Source organism: Artemia franciscana, chromosome 12 (genome assembly GCF_032884065.1).
Source record: "Artemia franciscana chromosome 12, ASM3288406v1, whole genome shotgun sequence".
Taxonomy (NCBI): domain Eukaryota; kingdom Metazoa; phylum Arthropoda; class Branchiopoda; order Anostraca; family Artemiidae; genus Artemia; species Artemia franciscana.
In genome coordinates, this window is record NC_088874.1 from 752,123 (window position 1) to 766,704 (window position 14,582).

At 34.8% G+C, this 14,582-nt stretch overlaps 1 protein-coding gene across 3 annotated transcripts in view; it reads left to right on the plus strand.

The window, feature by feature from the left end:
* The window catches only part of LOC136033548 (metabotropic glycine receptor-like), a 129,131-nt gene that overhangs the window by 69,411 nt on the left and 45,138 nt on the right, over nt 1-14,582 (plus strand). For all 3 annotated transcript variants that reach the window (XM_065714289.1, XM_065714290.1, XM_065714291.1), the window contains one exon: nt 12,315-12,539. In XM_065714289.1, the coding sequence (XP_065570361.1) occupies nt 12,315-12,539 (225 nt within the window). The remainder of the gene's footprint in view (nt 1-12,314; nt 12,540-14,582) is intronic.

The following is a 14,582-nucleotide window of genomic DNA, read 5'->3' on the forward strand; positions in this document are numbered from 1 at the left end:
AAACTTAGAGAAATTTAATTAAACTAATTTCTTCGACAAAATCTTTATTTGGTCCAGAAGAATGTTTCAGATAAGGATCAATAGATTGATGAAAAAAATTTCAAAGAATATGATAAATAAGATAAATTGTAAGAATAGATAATTATAACCAAAGATAATGAGATTTTGGGATATATGAGATTGAATGCTCTTTTTGTGTAGCTTATTCCTAACCTCCTTTTATTAGCTTATTCCTACTCCTCCTTTTATTTGCTAGCTTATTCCTAAAAGCTTTCACAGTGAATATCCGGCAGAAGTCATCACTTTTCGTGACTTTTGCTGGAGTAGTGGAGTTATGGGAGGTTCAGCTTTTTATAAAATCATGACTTAAGCTGTATCTAGTAGAAAATATTACTGTTGCTGATTTTTTTTTCTTTATTCCCTAAATTCTTGAAAGTAGTTCATACTTACTTTTCTTATTTATACTTATTTACACTCATATTTACACTTATTTATCCATCCATCTATCTATCTATATCTGCGCTGTTAACCAACATCCTAATCATTACTCATCGAACGTACAAATCAATAATTACAGGTTCAAAATTAAGATCTAATCCACAATCAAATTTATAATTCAAATCCGCAGAATATTGATAATCAAAAGAGGCAATCACCGACACCCAAAACAAACTTTAATTTGTACCAGTTTTTACAAGACAGTTTTCTAACATAATTTTAATTAGGATCGTTTCCTGGCTGGGTAAGCAAATATTAGTTTTGGAAAAAGCGGGACAAACACCTTACAGACAAGACGAGTTATTCAAAACTTCAAACACAATTAATTATAAGGTTCAAAGAATTGGTTCTAGTAGAGAGACGGTTGAATATATTTTAGGTGGGGCAAGAAATTAGCCTCATAAAATAGTTTCATCTCTGATCAACCATCGAATTTGATCATTAGGGTATATTATGCTATATTTTGAAAAACTCGAAATTTTGAGTTTTTCAAAAAGAACTCACTATATTTTATTTTTACTATATTTTGAAAAAAACTCGAAAAGCTAATGCAGACTGCAAATGGAAATTATTCTTGTCTAGAGGTTTTAGCATTAACTTTCAGATTATTCTTAGGTGGCAAATCAAAAGCTTTCTAAAATAAATAACAATCTTGAAAACTCTAAACAATGAAATCTGGATAAAAATTATTAATAACAGTTTATTGCTTTAATAGCAGTTTATTGATTGAATCCAACTGAATCTATTAGGTGCACAAAACAAGCACTTGGGAAAAAACAAGCTGATAAAGTTGAAACACAATTAAAGGCTGATTGTCACCAGCTGGCAGCACATTTTTTGGTGTTTATCGTCAGCTGAGAGCTGCAATGCTGATATCAGTGTCATGCTAGAATTATCTAGACTGGGAAAACTAATACAGACTCATTTTGAAGATGAATAGGAAGGAACTGAGGGAGAAGGATAAGCTTAGCCAATTAGTGTGAACTTATAAAATGATCAGTTCACCTTCATTACGCGATATTTACTGTGTTACGATTAAAAAGAGAAGTAGCAAAAAGTTGACTATTTACTTGTTAGTTCTGATTTTCTTAAAATCTCTTTGCAAAGATCAAATACCCTGGAAAAGTCTGGTTTTAGCAGGTAAAGATACTATTTTAGAAAGGAAATGTACCTGACAAGCACAAGTACCAAATTTTTCGCCTGCCAAAAAATTGCCAAGTTGGACATTTGTATCAAATACCTTTTGTCTGTGGCTCAAATTCAAATAATGCTTTATTTATCTGGTGTACCACTGTTAAGACGGACCAGTCCTAGGTTGAATCAATTCATTGAAAGCTAACTCGCATGGTTCTACAGAGAAGGCAAATTCCATACAAACAGAGACAATTGTAGATTTTAGAAGGGATTGGCACAAGATTTCAATTAACTTTAGAAGTATTAACGGTATCTTCTCTCTATTACCGTTTCTTAATTTATTGCATAGTAACACCGTCCGTGTAGCCATGCTCATTAGTTTGATGAATGATTTTTGAAATTATAAGTAAGTTTTCGAAAGAATTTTGTTGAAATCCAGGAAAATTTAGGTTCAACTATCAAACACAAAAACTTTATTTTTATGGCACTCGGTATTTACCATGTGATCTATAGCCATCGCCATTTCCGTTTTTCTGTCGGTCTGTCTGTCTGTCGGTCCTGGTTTTGCTAGTTCACGCACTTCCAGATAAGCTAAGGCAACAAAAGATGGCGGACATATCAGGGACCAGACGTATGGAGGGAGGGGAAATCGTGAAAAATGAGGTATATATATCTCACGAATGGGTGATCGGATCTTAATGAAAGCTGATATATAGAAAGATGTCATGTCTCAGATACTGTATTTTCAATTCGGATCGGATCCGGGGACACTGGGGGTGGAGGGGGAAACAATAATCTCGGAAACCAGAAATCTTGGAAAGCGCTTAGAGTGAAGGGACCAAATGAAACTTGACGGGAAGAAAAGCACAAGTTCTAGATACGTTATTGATATAAACGGGGTTTGGATTAAACGGCGTTATTGATATAAACGGGGATTGATATAAACGGCGTCTCTTTGGGGGTTGGGGTGTTTCTAGTGCTTTGGCGAGTTCGAGAATTAGCATAAGCTCTAGATGCGTGATTGACATAAGTGGACCGGTTCCGCTCTATTTGGGAGAGTTGGAGGGGGGCCCATTTCTTTGACGAGTTCGGTGTTTCTGGACATGCTAGGACGATGAAAATTGGTAGGTGTGTCAGGGATCTGCACAAATGAACTTGATAACAGTTGTTTTCTCCGATTCAGCTATCTGGGGTGGCTGAAGGCTCTTGGCTTTTCCGGCCTCGTCAAAAGTGCCATATGAGCTCTTGGCTCTTATTTGTTATAGGGGTAAAAAAGCAAGGAAGTCAGGCAAATTGTAAAATGTGTTATTTCACTAGCTTAGAAAATTTTTATCTGGATTGAATAAAATCTAGAGGATTAAACTTTAAAACCCAAACTATGGTTAAAATTTGGTTTTATGCTATTATCTTCACATTTTTTCCCCTTCCAAACGCTGTCTCCAAACTAAACTTGAATTTTTTCCTTTTAAAACTAGTGAAGCTTTTATGAGTAAATCTACAGGCCAGATTAAGATTTAGAAAGGTATATTGAAGCTTATACCTTGGCTAAAAAAAAAACACCCACTGATAAGAGCTTCTGGACGTGAAGCCAAAACATTCTAAGGCCAGCATATCCTTCCATTCTAAGTTTTCAAAGTTTAAGCTGTTATTAATGTATTTTTATTTCATTTTTTTTTTAATTTCAAATAACACTCAAGTTGTGTTATATTTACCACAGAAAGGCACGGTATATATGTAAACAGTTTGAATCAGACAATCGTGTAGATATACACGGATAATTGTGCTTAGATTTGATTATACAATTTTTTAAGTAAAAACCAATTGCAATAGAGAGTTTAAGAAAAAAGAAGAAAAAGTCATCAACCTGATTTTCAATCAGGTTCTCCCTAAATGATTTTCAATGAGGAAACTGGAACTTAGTTTTGGAATTGACTTCATTTGTTTTCTAAGCACTGAAGTTCCCAGATATCTAGAGCCACTTTCACACCACGTCCGTAATTTCCTATGCTAAGTGAATAATTTAAGTTACGCTCAGCATAACATTTTACGCTTAGACACGTCCTTTCACACGAAGCTAGCGTAAAAATAAACAAAATCATCAGAACAAGTAAACTACTCAAAAATCGAAAAGTTGGAATGGAGATAAAGGCTCAAGCTCAGATGATAATTTCTTAGTTATTGCAGCGGGATGACTTGTGATGGAAAAAAAAAACAACCCGAAAGACTTTCTAGGTAAGTTTTATTTGCTTTTTTGCAAATTCTAGGATCGCTTGGATCGCTTTTTTTGCAAATTCTGTTGATCGCTCATCCAGAAACTCCGTTTGATTGCTGTTACGTCGACTCTTCCATAACATAAACGAAACGTAACGCATCGTAACAGAATTCTATGTAAAAAGATCTAATTGGCACTGCCTATGTTACCACGGATACATTATGCTCCATAAAATTACATAACGTGACGTTAAGTCTTTAGTTTCGCTAGTCTGAAAGGCTCTATGATATAGTGTGAAAGCCGAATAATGGGGGATAGGGGAAAATTCTTCTTATTGCTCCACAGGACAGAGAATTATTAAGACATGTTGGCTTCAAATGTGCTCTTTTTGGGGTCATCTGTCCCCCTCCTTCTCTCTGGGAAATAGCTACATGATGGCCCCATAATTTTGGATGCTTACACTTTTGTATAATCATATTTAATCTTCTTTGAGGCATTGCAAATGCATTGCTTTGAGGTATTGCTCTTGAAATTTATGCAAATAACTTTTTATGGGAGGCTGTTTTCGAGTTTGGAATTTCAGCTTATTTTAATGTTTGTACTTTATGTAAGTACTTTTTGTATTTCCGAAAAGTTTGCTGTAAAGAAAAGTTTATGACAGTTTTATGGAAACACAAAAACGTTTGACAGTCGCCAACAGGCAAGTAATTAAAAGGCTAGCAATTTAAAGTGAATAACGACTTCTTCATTTGTTTTTGTCACATTTTTTTCAAAGAATCCAAAAATTCCCAATCTTTGTAAATAACTATGCATGTACAAGAGTGTATAAGAGGGAGTGTGTAAATATCTGATGGCGTTTCTTGTCGCAACTGAAGTCAAGTATCTCTGCCTAAGTGGTGTTTCCTGATCTTTAATCCTATAATATCTACTGAGTAGAATTTGAGGATATGGTGCTCGTATTTTCCAGTTTCTCCAAGCCGGCTGAGAACCTGTCCCTCTTAGTTTTACAAGAATACCCAATAGAGTCAATAAAAATGCCTCTATAATAAAAGTAACAAGAAGTTCTTTTGCAAAGGGCTAGAGGTGAAAGAAGTGTCCGATTCGAAAGTGTAGATTTTTCTGACATAGATGGGTTAGAACTGAGTTTATCTTCCAAAATCCTTCCGGCCTTTTGAGGATCACAATTGGTATACATTGAATACGCACCAAAACTGCCTATTCTTGTATTTGGTTTAACCGAGAGCTGCTTTAACCTGGAAACGAGATCAGCCGAATTTTTAATATAGGATTTTTGAGCCTGAATGAGTGGATGAACAACAACTGATAAAAAAATTTTCTATTTTTACTCTAGGAGAACCAAATTAGGAAACAATGGGTCGAAGTGTTTTGTAACAGAACTTCTTTTTACTTCCATTATAGAGGCATTTTTTATAGACCGAAATATGGGCTTTCAATGGGCTAATTTCAACCAATTTCACCCTTGCACCAATTGAGGCTAATATCTTCACTGAAAACCTTGAAGAAAAGTTTTTGTAAGCCGGAATTTTGGGTTTGTTTAAAGATGAAATTTTTTATTTGTGAGAGCATGGTGACGAATCTCTGGAGTCTTTTCTTCGCTTACTTAAACTCTTTGGATTCTAAACTTAAATTTACTCAGGGATTAGAGGTAGAAAGGCATCTTCCTTTCTTAGATGCTCTGGTTCACCGAAATGATACATGCTTCGAGTCTGGAGTCTATAGAACACCCACACATAATGACAGTTACTTAAATTATTCCTCTAGTCATTCTCATGCTGTGAAAAGAGGAGTGGTCACTTCTCTAAGTAACAGAGGATTACAAGTTTGTTCTCCGCGTTTCCTGGATTCAGAGCTTGACCATATATTTTATTTGGGAATAGTTATCCAATTAGTTTAATAAATTCTGTAATTGCAAAACGTATTAAAACATTATCAGATATTGACACAATAAACGAAAATCAACGGGAAAAATCAGTTTAGCTCGGTCTCCCGTACATTAAAGGGGTTTCAGACAACATTCCCAAAAATCTGAGGAAAAACAATATTATCACTTACTATAGACCCAGAGAAACTATTAGTTCCCAAATCTACTGATGTGAAGATCCTATCCCGATAGGCAAAAACTCCGTCGTCTACAGAATTTCCTTGCCCTTGTGGTCTTTGGTAGATTACTTACTGATAGATTAACCCAACACTTTACCTCAATTAATAACATCCTTAAAAATCAGAAAAAAACGAAAATTTTGACTCTGCCCTCGCAGAACAAATATTTAATAATCCAGAGAATACTGTTTTATTTGACCAGGCTAGCCTAATTTTACACGACAAAGGTATTGTCCAGCACTACAAAGAAACTCCTGAAATTTATAAATACCAACATTTATGTTTAGCTTGGAACAGAAATTCAGGTGATTTAGAATAAATGAGTCGTACTTCGGTTTTCTCAAAAGAGAAGCCGATACTTTAGTATTCCCTGAAATAAACCTTCAACCACTTCCCCAAGCACACAATCAAATACATCATCAACCCCTTAGGTCTCAAAGGATATCTGCAAGAAATGCAATGTTTAAAATCTGAAATCAAGTGACCTAGTTCTCCAAATTTTTTGTAATTGCTGCTTCGTTTGTTTCAGTGAATGAATTATTTCTTCGATTTCTCGGTTGTTCTTTAGTATCTGTCGATGGCAGTTCATTTTTTAGGATTTTGTGCAAATCGCAAGTATTGGCAAATAACTCATTTTATTGTTTGTTAGGTATTTGATTGTAATTTTCTTAATTTTTGAGTTTTTACTAAATTTTATTTATTTTTTTGGCGCTTTTTTCAATGGTTTTGTTGTACTTCCTGCGCTTGTTCTTTGGTTTTGGTTTTTTCCTTGACCAGATTATTTTGTTTGTGCTGAAGAAGAGAGGTGGTTGTTCTTTCGAAATATTCGCTTTCTGTGTTTTCTTCAGTATTTTCGTTTGGCCTTTAAAAACCCATTTTTGATCGTTTTCTTTCTCTATGTTGTGGCAGGTCAATGTGTTTTAAGAAATTGTCTTTGAGTGACTATGCTGCTTGATTCACCAGGGTTCGTTCTTTACAATTCCACATTAAGAAATAGCCAAAGGCTTTTTCCTGTGTGTTATATATTTCAAAATCTTATTATTTATAAATCTTACATTTCAAATATGTCCCTTTATTCCCTTTTTATCCCTTTTATGTGTCAAGAACCCCAAGTGTCTTTAAAATTGTATCTAGGATTTGTATTTCTTCATTTGTTTGCGTTTTGGCCTTTATTTTTCCAGGGATGATTATACCAAACCAGGCTTCCCAGAATATCAGAGGAGGGCTAAATCAAATGGAATGAGAAATTTAAAGTCCCTTAGATCAGCAATAAAAGAAATTACACCACAGAAAAGTACCGTTTAATGCCATTTTCTGGCACAAAACAACAATGAAGGCCCAACGAAGGCCAAAATTCTATCGAATGAAAATTGTGAGACTTCTAATTGATTTGGCCTTAACCAGAATCAATATATATAATCTACCGGATCCAGAGTGTGTGATGCCACACACTGGTGCATATGTCCATACAAAATAATCAGTCAACAAAAACGATCATTTTCCAGCTTCATTTAACTGGGTTGATTCACTTGGGGTTTCACATTTTTTATGTACAGTGACGCAAAGCGGGCTTCCAAGTACGCTACTAGGGAGGTCGATCATTGAATCTTTCTCACGATCCAGAGAGGGGCGCCTGACGACTCGAAGATTGTATTTTTTGGTTTCAATTTTTAAACTGTATTTGACAGATCCTTCAGAAAAACATGGAATTATTTAGAGGGGAAGAGTTGGAAGAATTTATTTCTCATTGTCCCTAGATCTTAAGGAAAGTTTTATAGCTAACCTGCCAGCCCGAGTCCTACTGGGAAATAGATTTTCCCGCTTTGTAGGAATATTGGAAATGCAAAATAGAAAATTGTATTCATATGCTTTGCTGCAAAGAAGGGTCAGGGCTGGAGACACCAAATTTAAGACACAAAAAAAGGATCTGTAAAGAAGGGTCAGGGCTTATACAAAATTTCAAATAACTTCCCATTTATTTAAATGAGAGAACGATGACCATGAAATTAATTCTGATATTTCAGACCTCCTTTCCTGGAAATATTGAAAGCGGTGAACTTTTTCAGGGAGATTTATCCTTCTCAGAGTATTGTAATGAGAATATCACAAATATGGGATGGCTGGGATTGGATATTTCCCTCTAACTTAGAAGAGTAAAACTTATCCATCAGCTTTGAGCTATTGAAAGGGTTTGCACAAGCCTTAATTCTCACGTGTCAAAATCGCATACGATATAAGATTCGCTCCTAAATATTATTGCCGTCCTGAAGGAATAAACTGTTATTATAAATATTTTACGCAATATGATTATCAGTTATAGAACATTATATACTTGCCCGCTAGCCCCTAGGGTAGAAGCCAGTGAATTATTATTATTATTATTTTCATCATTATTAGAGCCTTTTCAACATGACTTTGGAGTCGGTCAACTTAACCACCAACTCTGACTACTGAAACCATGACTCCGACTCTTGAAACTTTAAACATAATTGCTCCAACTCCAGCTCTAACTCCTAAAATTTTCTTCAGAGAAGTAAGAACTCTCACTCAAACTTCGACTTCAACATTCCTGACAATTTGCAGCAGAAATTTAATTTATAAGTTTCTCCTTAAATGAGTTTTTTAAATTTAAAACATCCTATTTACTATACTTAGCCTACAATATTAGTTTTGTTTATTATTGCCACTTTTAATAGAATTGAAGTGTATTTGGCTAAATTATTTTTATTGATTCGACTCCATCATAAAAATTTAATAAAACTCTGATTTCACAACTTCACCTCCTACTCCATTGGCCTGCTTTCAAAGCCTCAAAGGGAAATTTTTTGGGCATATATTTTAGATTTTGGACTAGAATTACATCAGCTAAACATGTTGAAAATTGAGAAAATTTTTGTTTAACCTCTGATCTCCCTTCAGGGAGAGGTGACTAGCCCATCATGCCTTGAAAACGAGGGTTGTATACGAGGCCATATCTAGGGATTAAGGGGTTCGACCCCCCCACCCGAAATGTTTTTCCGACTCGTAAAAAACATAACAAAAATGAATATAAACAAATTTTTGATGCGTTTTTTAAAGCTTTTTTGTACACCTCACCCTAAAAAACTCTTTTGTAGCCCCCCTCCCCGAAAAATCCTGGATAAGGCTCTTGCTGCATAAGAGTTTTTGTTTTCAAATATTTAGTTTTCTTAATCCTTGAGTGGATGGACCGCCGGCATGGACTGTTATATCTTTAATGCCACAGACCCTTCTAACAATATAGACGCTGGCGTGTTTCTAATAATATTGCCCGAAATATATTAATCCAACAACCTTGTCTCACTTTCGTCAGTTCTTATACTTGCGCCCGGGCCAAATTACAATGAAACCAGTGGGGAAAAAATATGCATAACATCAGTACCAATTATGTATTTTGTTCGTAATTATTTGGGTTGAGCAATGTTCAAATTTCAAGCATGCATATCATCACTGACCAATCATGGTGAACATTTTTAGGCATCATTTTGAACTTAAAAAGAAAATGACTTTGAACAGTGGCTCCCTCATATAAATAATGAATCTGGCAAACGATTCAGAGAACATAACCAGGGTCAAAACTATTCTTTTAAAACTAGTTTCTTGCCATTTCAGTTTCCCACTTTTTTGGGATAGGAGTAATGTTAAAATCAAAGAAAAACACATCATTCCCACATTTTACCTTTGTTTATCAACAGGTACGATTATGGTGTGACCGGGCCTTAATTCAGTAAATCAGAGGCTCTAACTTATGTATTCAGATCCTGCCATGATGCTCAAGAACATCACTCGGTAAAATTATAGCAGTTCATACAACTGGCTTACCAATAAAGTGAACATACCACTTGATGTCTTTTTTTATGCTATTTACTAATATAATAATAGATTTTACCTTAAATTCATATTTAAGCACTTTTTAACCTAACCTTACTCAACCTAAACTAACCTTATTATAAATAATTTTAGCACTGAGAAAATGTAGTATTATTCGGTCGAAAACGGCGCGGAGAAAACGTAATATTATTTTGTTAGAAACGACGTATAACTCGTACTTTAATTGAAAATTCGTCATTTTTAAGAGCTTAAAAAATGCTTGAATTTGAATTTGTAGTAAAAGCGATTATTATATTTGTAAAGAACATAAAAAAAAGATCAAGTGATATGTTCGCTTTATTGGTAAGTCAGTTATATGAACTGTCATAATTTATTGAAAATTCGTCATTTTTAAGAGCTAAAAAAGTGCTTAAATCTCGATTTAAGGTAGAAGCGATTATTATATTCGTAAAGAACACAAAACAGGCATCAAGTGGTATATTCACTCTATAGGAAAGCCAGTTATAGGATCTGCTATAATTTTACCCATCGCTCTTATTTGTGTTTCTTAGATCTGACATCATACACAATATGACATCATCTTGTATACGAAAATGGAGTTTTTGCACCAAAAACAGATTTTATCTAAACATTGTGTTTAGCTAAGCACAAACAAACTAGATATAGTAATTTCCTTCCGAATGAGCTCTTAAGCAGCTCTCGATGATGTCCCAATGTCCCGCTAGCAGTGGAGGAAAAAAAAGAGGATACATCATTGCTACCCATGCAAAAAAAAAAAAGATTTCCTTTGTTGTTGAAGCCAGGGGACTGTAATTTTTCCAGATTACGGTTTTCAGCCATAGTAATTCCAATGGTCAATTTTTTATTTCCATACGACAACATCCTTTAGGGGTTTCAGGCTGTTTTTATAATGCCCATAAACTTGCTTTCGAAATAAAATTTTACTATTGACACTAACTGAGATAATACTTAACATCCCGGAATTAGCTATAAGGGTCAATTTTTTACCTCTAACCAGTTTTAATTAAAACATGTTTTTTCAAGGCTTTGGTTACTATGGGCCGCCAAGACTTGTTTTAGGAAATAGAATTTTTAGATTGCCCTGGTGCCAGAATCTAGGCAAACAATTTTGTAACAAACTTTCTTTTGTTTGACTTTAGACATATGTTGATTTCTTTTTATTGTAAGATTTAACATTGTTCTTTACTTATGTTCTTTTATATTTAACTTTTAAGCCATTTTCTGTGTAGTCTGCCAATTTTGAACGATTGCCAATTTTTCATTGTTGTCAATAGTCTTTCTTGAGTTTAACACATTTCCAGAATAGAAAAATGCATGAAATAAGGAAATGTGTAATGAAGTAAATTGGTCTTGTAAAACAAATTGAAGGAAAAGACTTATTAATAAATTTAGAGTGTCTTGCCAAGATCATATTGGGTAACCAGGACAAAACCACGAGCCAATAACTTTTTTCAACAATTAGAAGGTTCACTCATGCGCTGAGTGTGACATTCACTCACGCATGAGTGTAACGTCCGTACTCATGTACTCATGTACTCCTGAGTATGACGTTCACTCCTATACAACCTAGTCAATTTCAATATGTGTCTCATAAAATATCTTAGAACTTTCTGGGACTGTGTATGTTGAGGCATTCGTCAGAGCAGAAATTTTCCACCGACGGCCTTCCTAATAATCATGGAGATCCCAATACCTGGTATGAATAGTCTTTCAATCGAGGCCTTATGTAGAGGGGGGTACTGGGTTGGAACCTCAAAATTTTTGCTCCACTTGTAAAAAATTAACAAAATTGCATATAAACACATTTTTTATACATTTTGTAAAGTTTTTTTCGAGCCCCCACCAAAACAATCGCCCCCCTTTTGAAAAATCCTAGATACGCATTTACATCAAAATCAAAGCTCCGCAATTTTGTTAGCTATTTTTTTTAAAACCTGCTGTTTAAAACAGCTGCCTATTTTTGCCACCATTATTTGCGAAAGCAAAAACCGTGATCTTCTGATGAAGCCATACTAACCAAAAGAGTAGGGGAAAACAAGACAACAAGGAGAAAGGAAACATAATAACGAATAAACTATCAAAGTTTTTTTCTTATACAAAAAAAAGTAGAAAACAAAGCAATTTATGAAGACAGTGTAGACATAGTGAAAACACGGTGAATTAGAAATAGTGAATACGACCTAAGCGGGTATTTCGGCTATACATGCAACAGTCGTCATTGGCGAAATACAGTTTAAAAAAAGAATAAAAGAAAAAAACTTACCAAAAAATGTCATCACTAAAATGAATTCTAAAACTAAAATCATAAAATAAATTTTTAAAGAATCTCAGCTTCCTCCTCTCACATAGGATCAACCAAAACTATATCTGCTTAAGTTGTATTCACTGTCTTCTTAAATTTCATCGTGATCTTGTTTTGTTTTTTATGGTGGATTGCCAGTGTGGTTTTTGCCATTACTTACATCAAACAATTTTTTAGGTATATTTTATACAATATTCAAAGCATCGTCAAGTTTTCGAAAGGCCATCTGATAGTGAAGTCAGTATGGGTATTACTGCACCACCAGCTCCAACGAATGACCATCAAATCCCTGAGGTTTTTCTACTTAATGAAGCTAGAAGTATAGATGTGTACGTCAAACACAACGGAGAGGTTGATGTCAAGGAAGAAGAATTTGTTGACATGGATCCAGATGTGGTGAAGGTAAATTGGCTTTATTTGCTCTTTTAAACAACCCAAAGAAAAGTTTGACTGGCAGTATATCAAACAGTAGATTTCACGAAAAAATTGCTAACTAATTCATTATTCATTAAACTGAAATTACTAACCTAATAAAATATATTTCATTGGCTCTGATAGATGTCTTTATTTTGAGGCTTTTTTAGATGTTGTTTTTTTTGCGTTTTCATTTTATTTTTTCCTCTTCTTTATATATTTTGCTTAACCTAGTTTTTGGATTATTATTATTATTCCCGTTTATAAGAGCTTCCGGGTGTGAGGCTGAAGTATTTGGACTTTTATTATTGTTAGTGAAAAAAAGCTGTGTCTTGTTTGAAATATTAATCCTATTTTTCTACATTTTCTTTAAATTTATTTGAAAATGGAAAGGTAGTTTGATCCGACAGATTATTTATTCAATTAAAATTCCATTTACAGAAGCCGTGGTTTCTTCTTACCTACTCTGTGGGCTTATGAGGATATTTGAGCGGTCATTCAATGAAATCTTAAAAAAAAAAACACTACAAAATGACATAACGTTCCTGAAAAAACGGCACGTGATATTAGTATAGATACACGGTTTCAACAAAACTCGGAGTAGCGAAGGCCGGCCTATTAACAAGCCTCTTTTTGGCCACGCTTGGAAGCATAAAAGGTCCTCAGCTGTCAATTCTTATATATTTTCTACTTTTGATTTCTTACTTTTTCTAATTACGATCCTCTTTCTACTTTTCATCCTATCTTCTTTTTTTTTTCATTTTCCCCTCTATCTATTGAGTAAAGCTATTTTTTGTCTCTTTCTTTTCAAAATAATGATCTCAAAACTCCATCTTCCATAAAAAAAGCCTTTTCAAAGACGTATCAAAGGTAACGCTATAACCCTATAGCGGTGCATATAGTAAAGGCTATAAGGCTCCAATTTTTTATTATTCTATTTTCCCAAAGGACCCTCCATATGGAATGGTGGTCGTATAAACTTTGGAGGAGGCTCATTAAATTAGAAATCGAAAGGTCTAATGCCCTTTTTACGAGTTAAAAGTTATCGGAAGGCAACTAGCCCCCCGCGGTCTCTTTTCACCAAATGCGTTAAAGCTCTAGTCGCCTTATTCAGAGCCAAAATTGATCGGAGGGCATCTACTCCCCCCCTCACACACACCCTCTTTTCCTCAAACGTATTCAATCAGAATTATGAAATAAGCCTTTTGTTTGAAATAGTCCAACGATCAGATAACAAAAAGTCAGGGTAAAAATACCCCCCCCCCCACACCCAGAGCCAGGGCGAAGGGTTGTAACTTTTGTCCCAGGGGCAAATAAAGTTTTATTGGAAGAGGTAAACTTCACAGGGGACTCAAATCACTAGGAATTGAAAGCTATACTTTCCCCTTTGAAAGTCAAAAGTGATCCAATAGCAACTAGCTCCCCCCATCAACCCTCTTTTTCCCGAATGTGTCTGATCAAATTTTTGAGATAGTCATTTTGTCTAAAGTAGACCAAAGATCATATAACAAAAACTCCAAGGTTTCCACAACCCGCCAGAATCCTGGGACAAGTGTTGTAAGTTATGCCCCGAAGGTATATAAGTTTTTTATGTGAGGATTCTTAGAGAGAGAGAGAGAGAGAGAGAGAGAGAGAGAGAGAGAGAGAGAGAGAGAGAGAGAGAGAGAGAGAGAGAGAGCGAGAGAGGAGAGAGAGAGAGAGAGAGAGAGAGAGAGAGAGAGAGAGAGAGAGAGAGAGAGAGAGAGAGAGAGAGACACAGAGAGAGAGAGAGAGAGAGAGAGAGAAAGAAAGAGAGAGGAGAGAGAGAGAGAGAGAGAGAGAGAGAGATTTATTAATATTAAATAGAAGACAATACAAAATACAATTCAAAATTGAATTACAATATACATAATTCCCCTCGAAAGGCTCCACGGCCAGGGATACAAGGGGGATAAGAAAAAAAATATTATACAAGCAATAAATTCAATATAGGCAATCACATATAGCAGTTTACAGGCAACATATTTATGGGGGATACAATATAAGCAACAA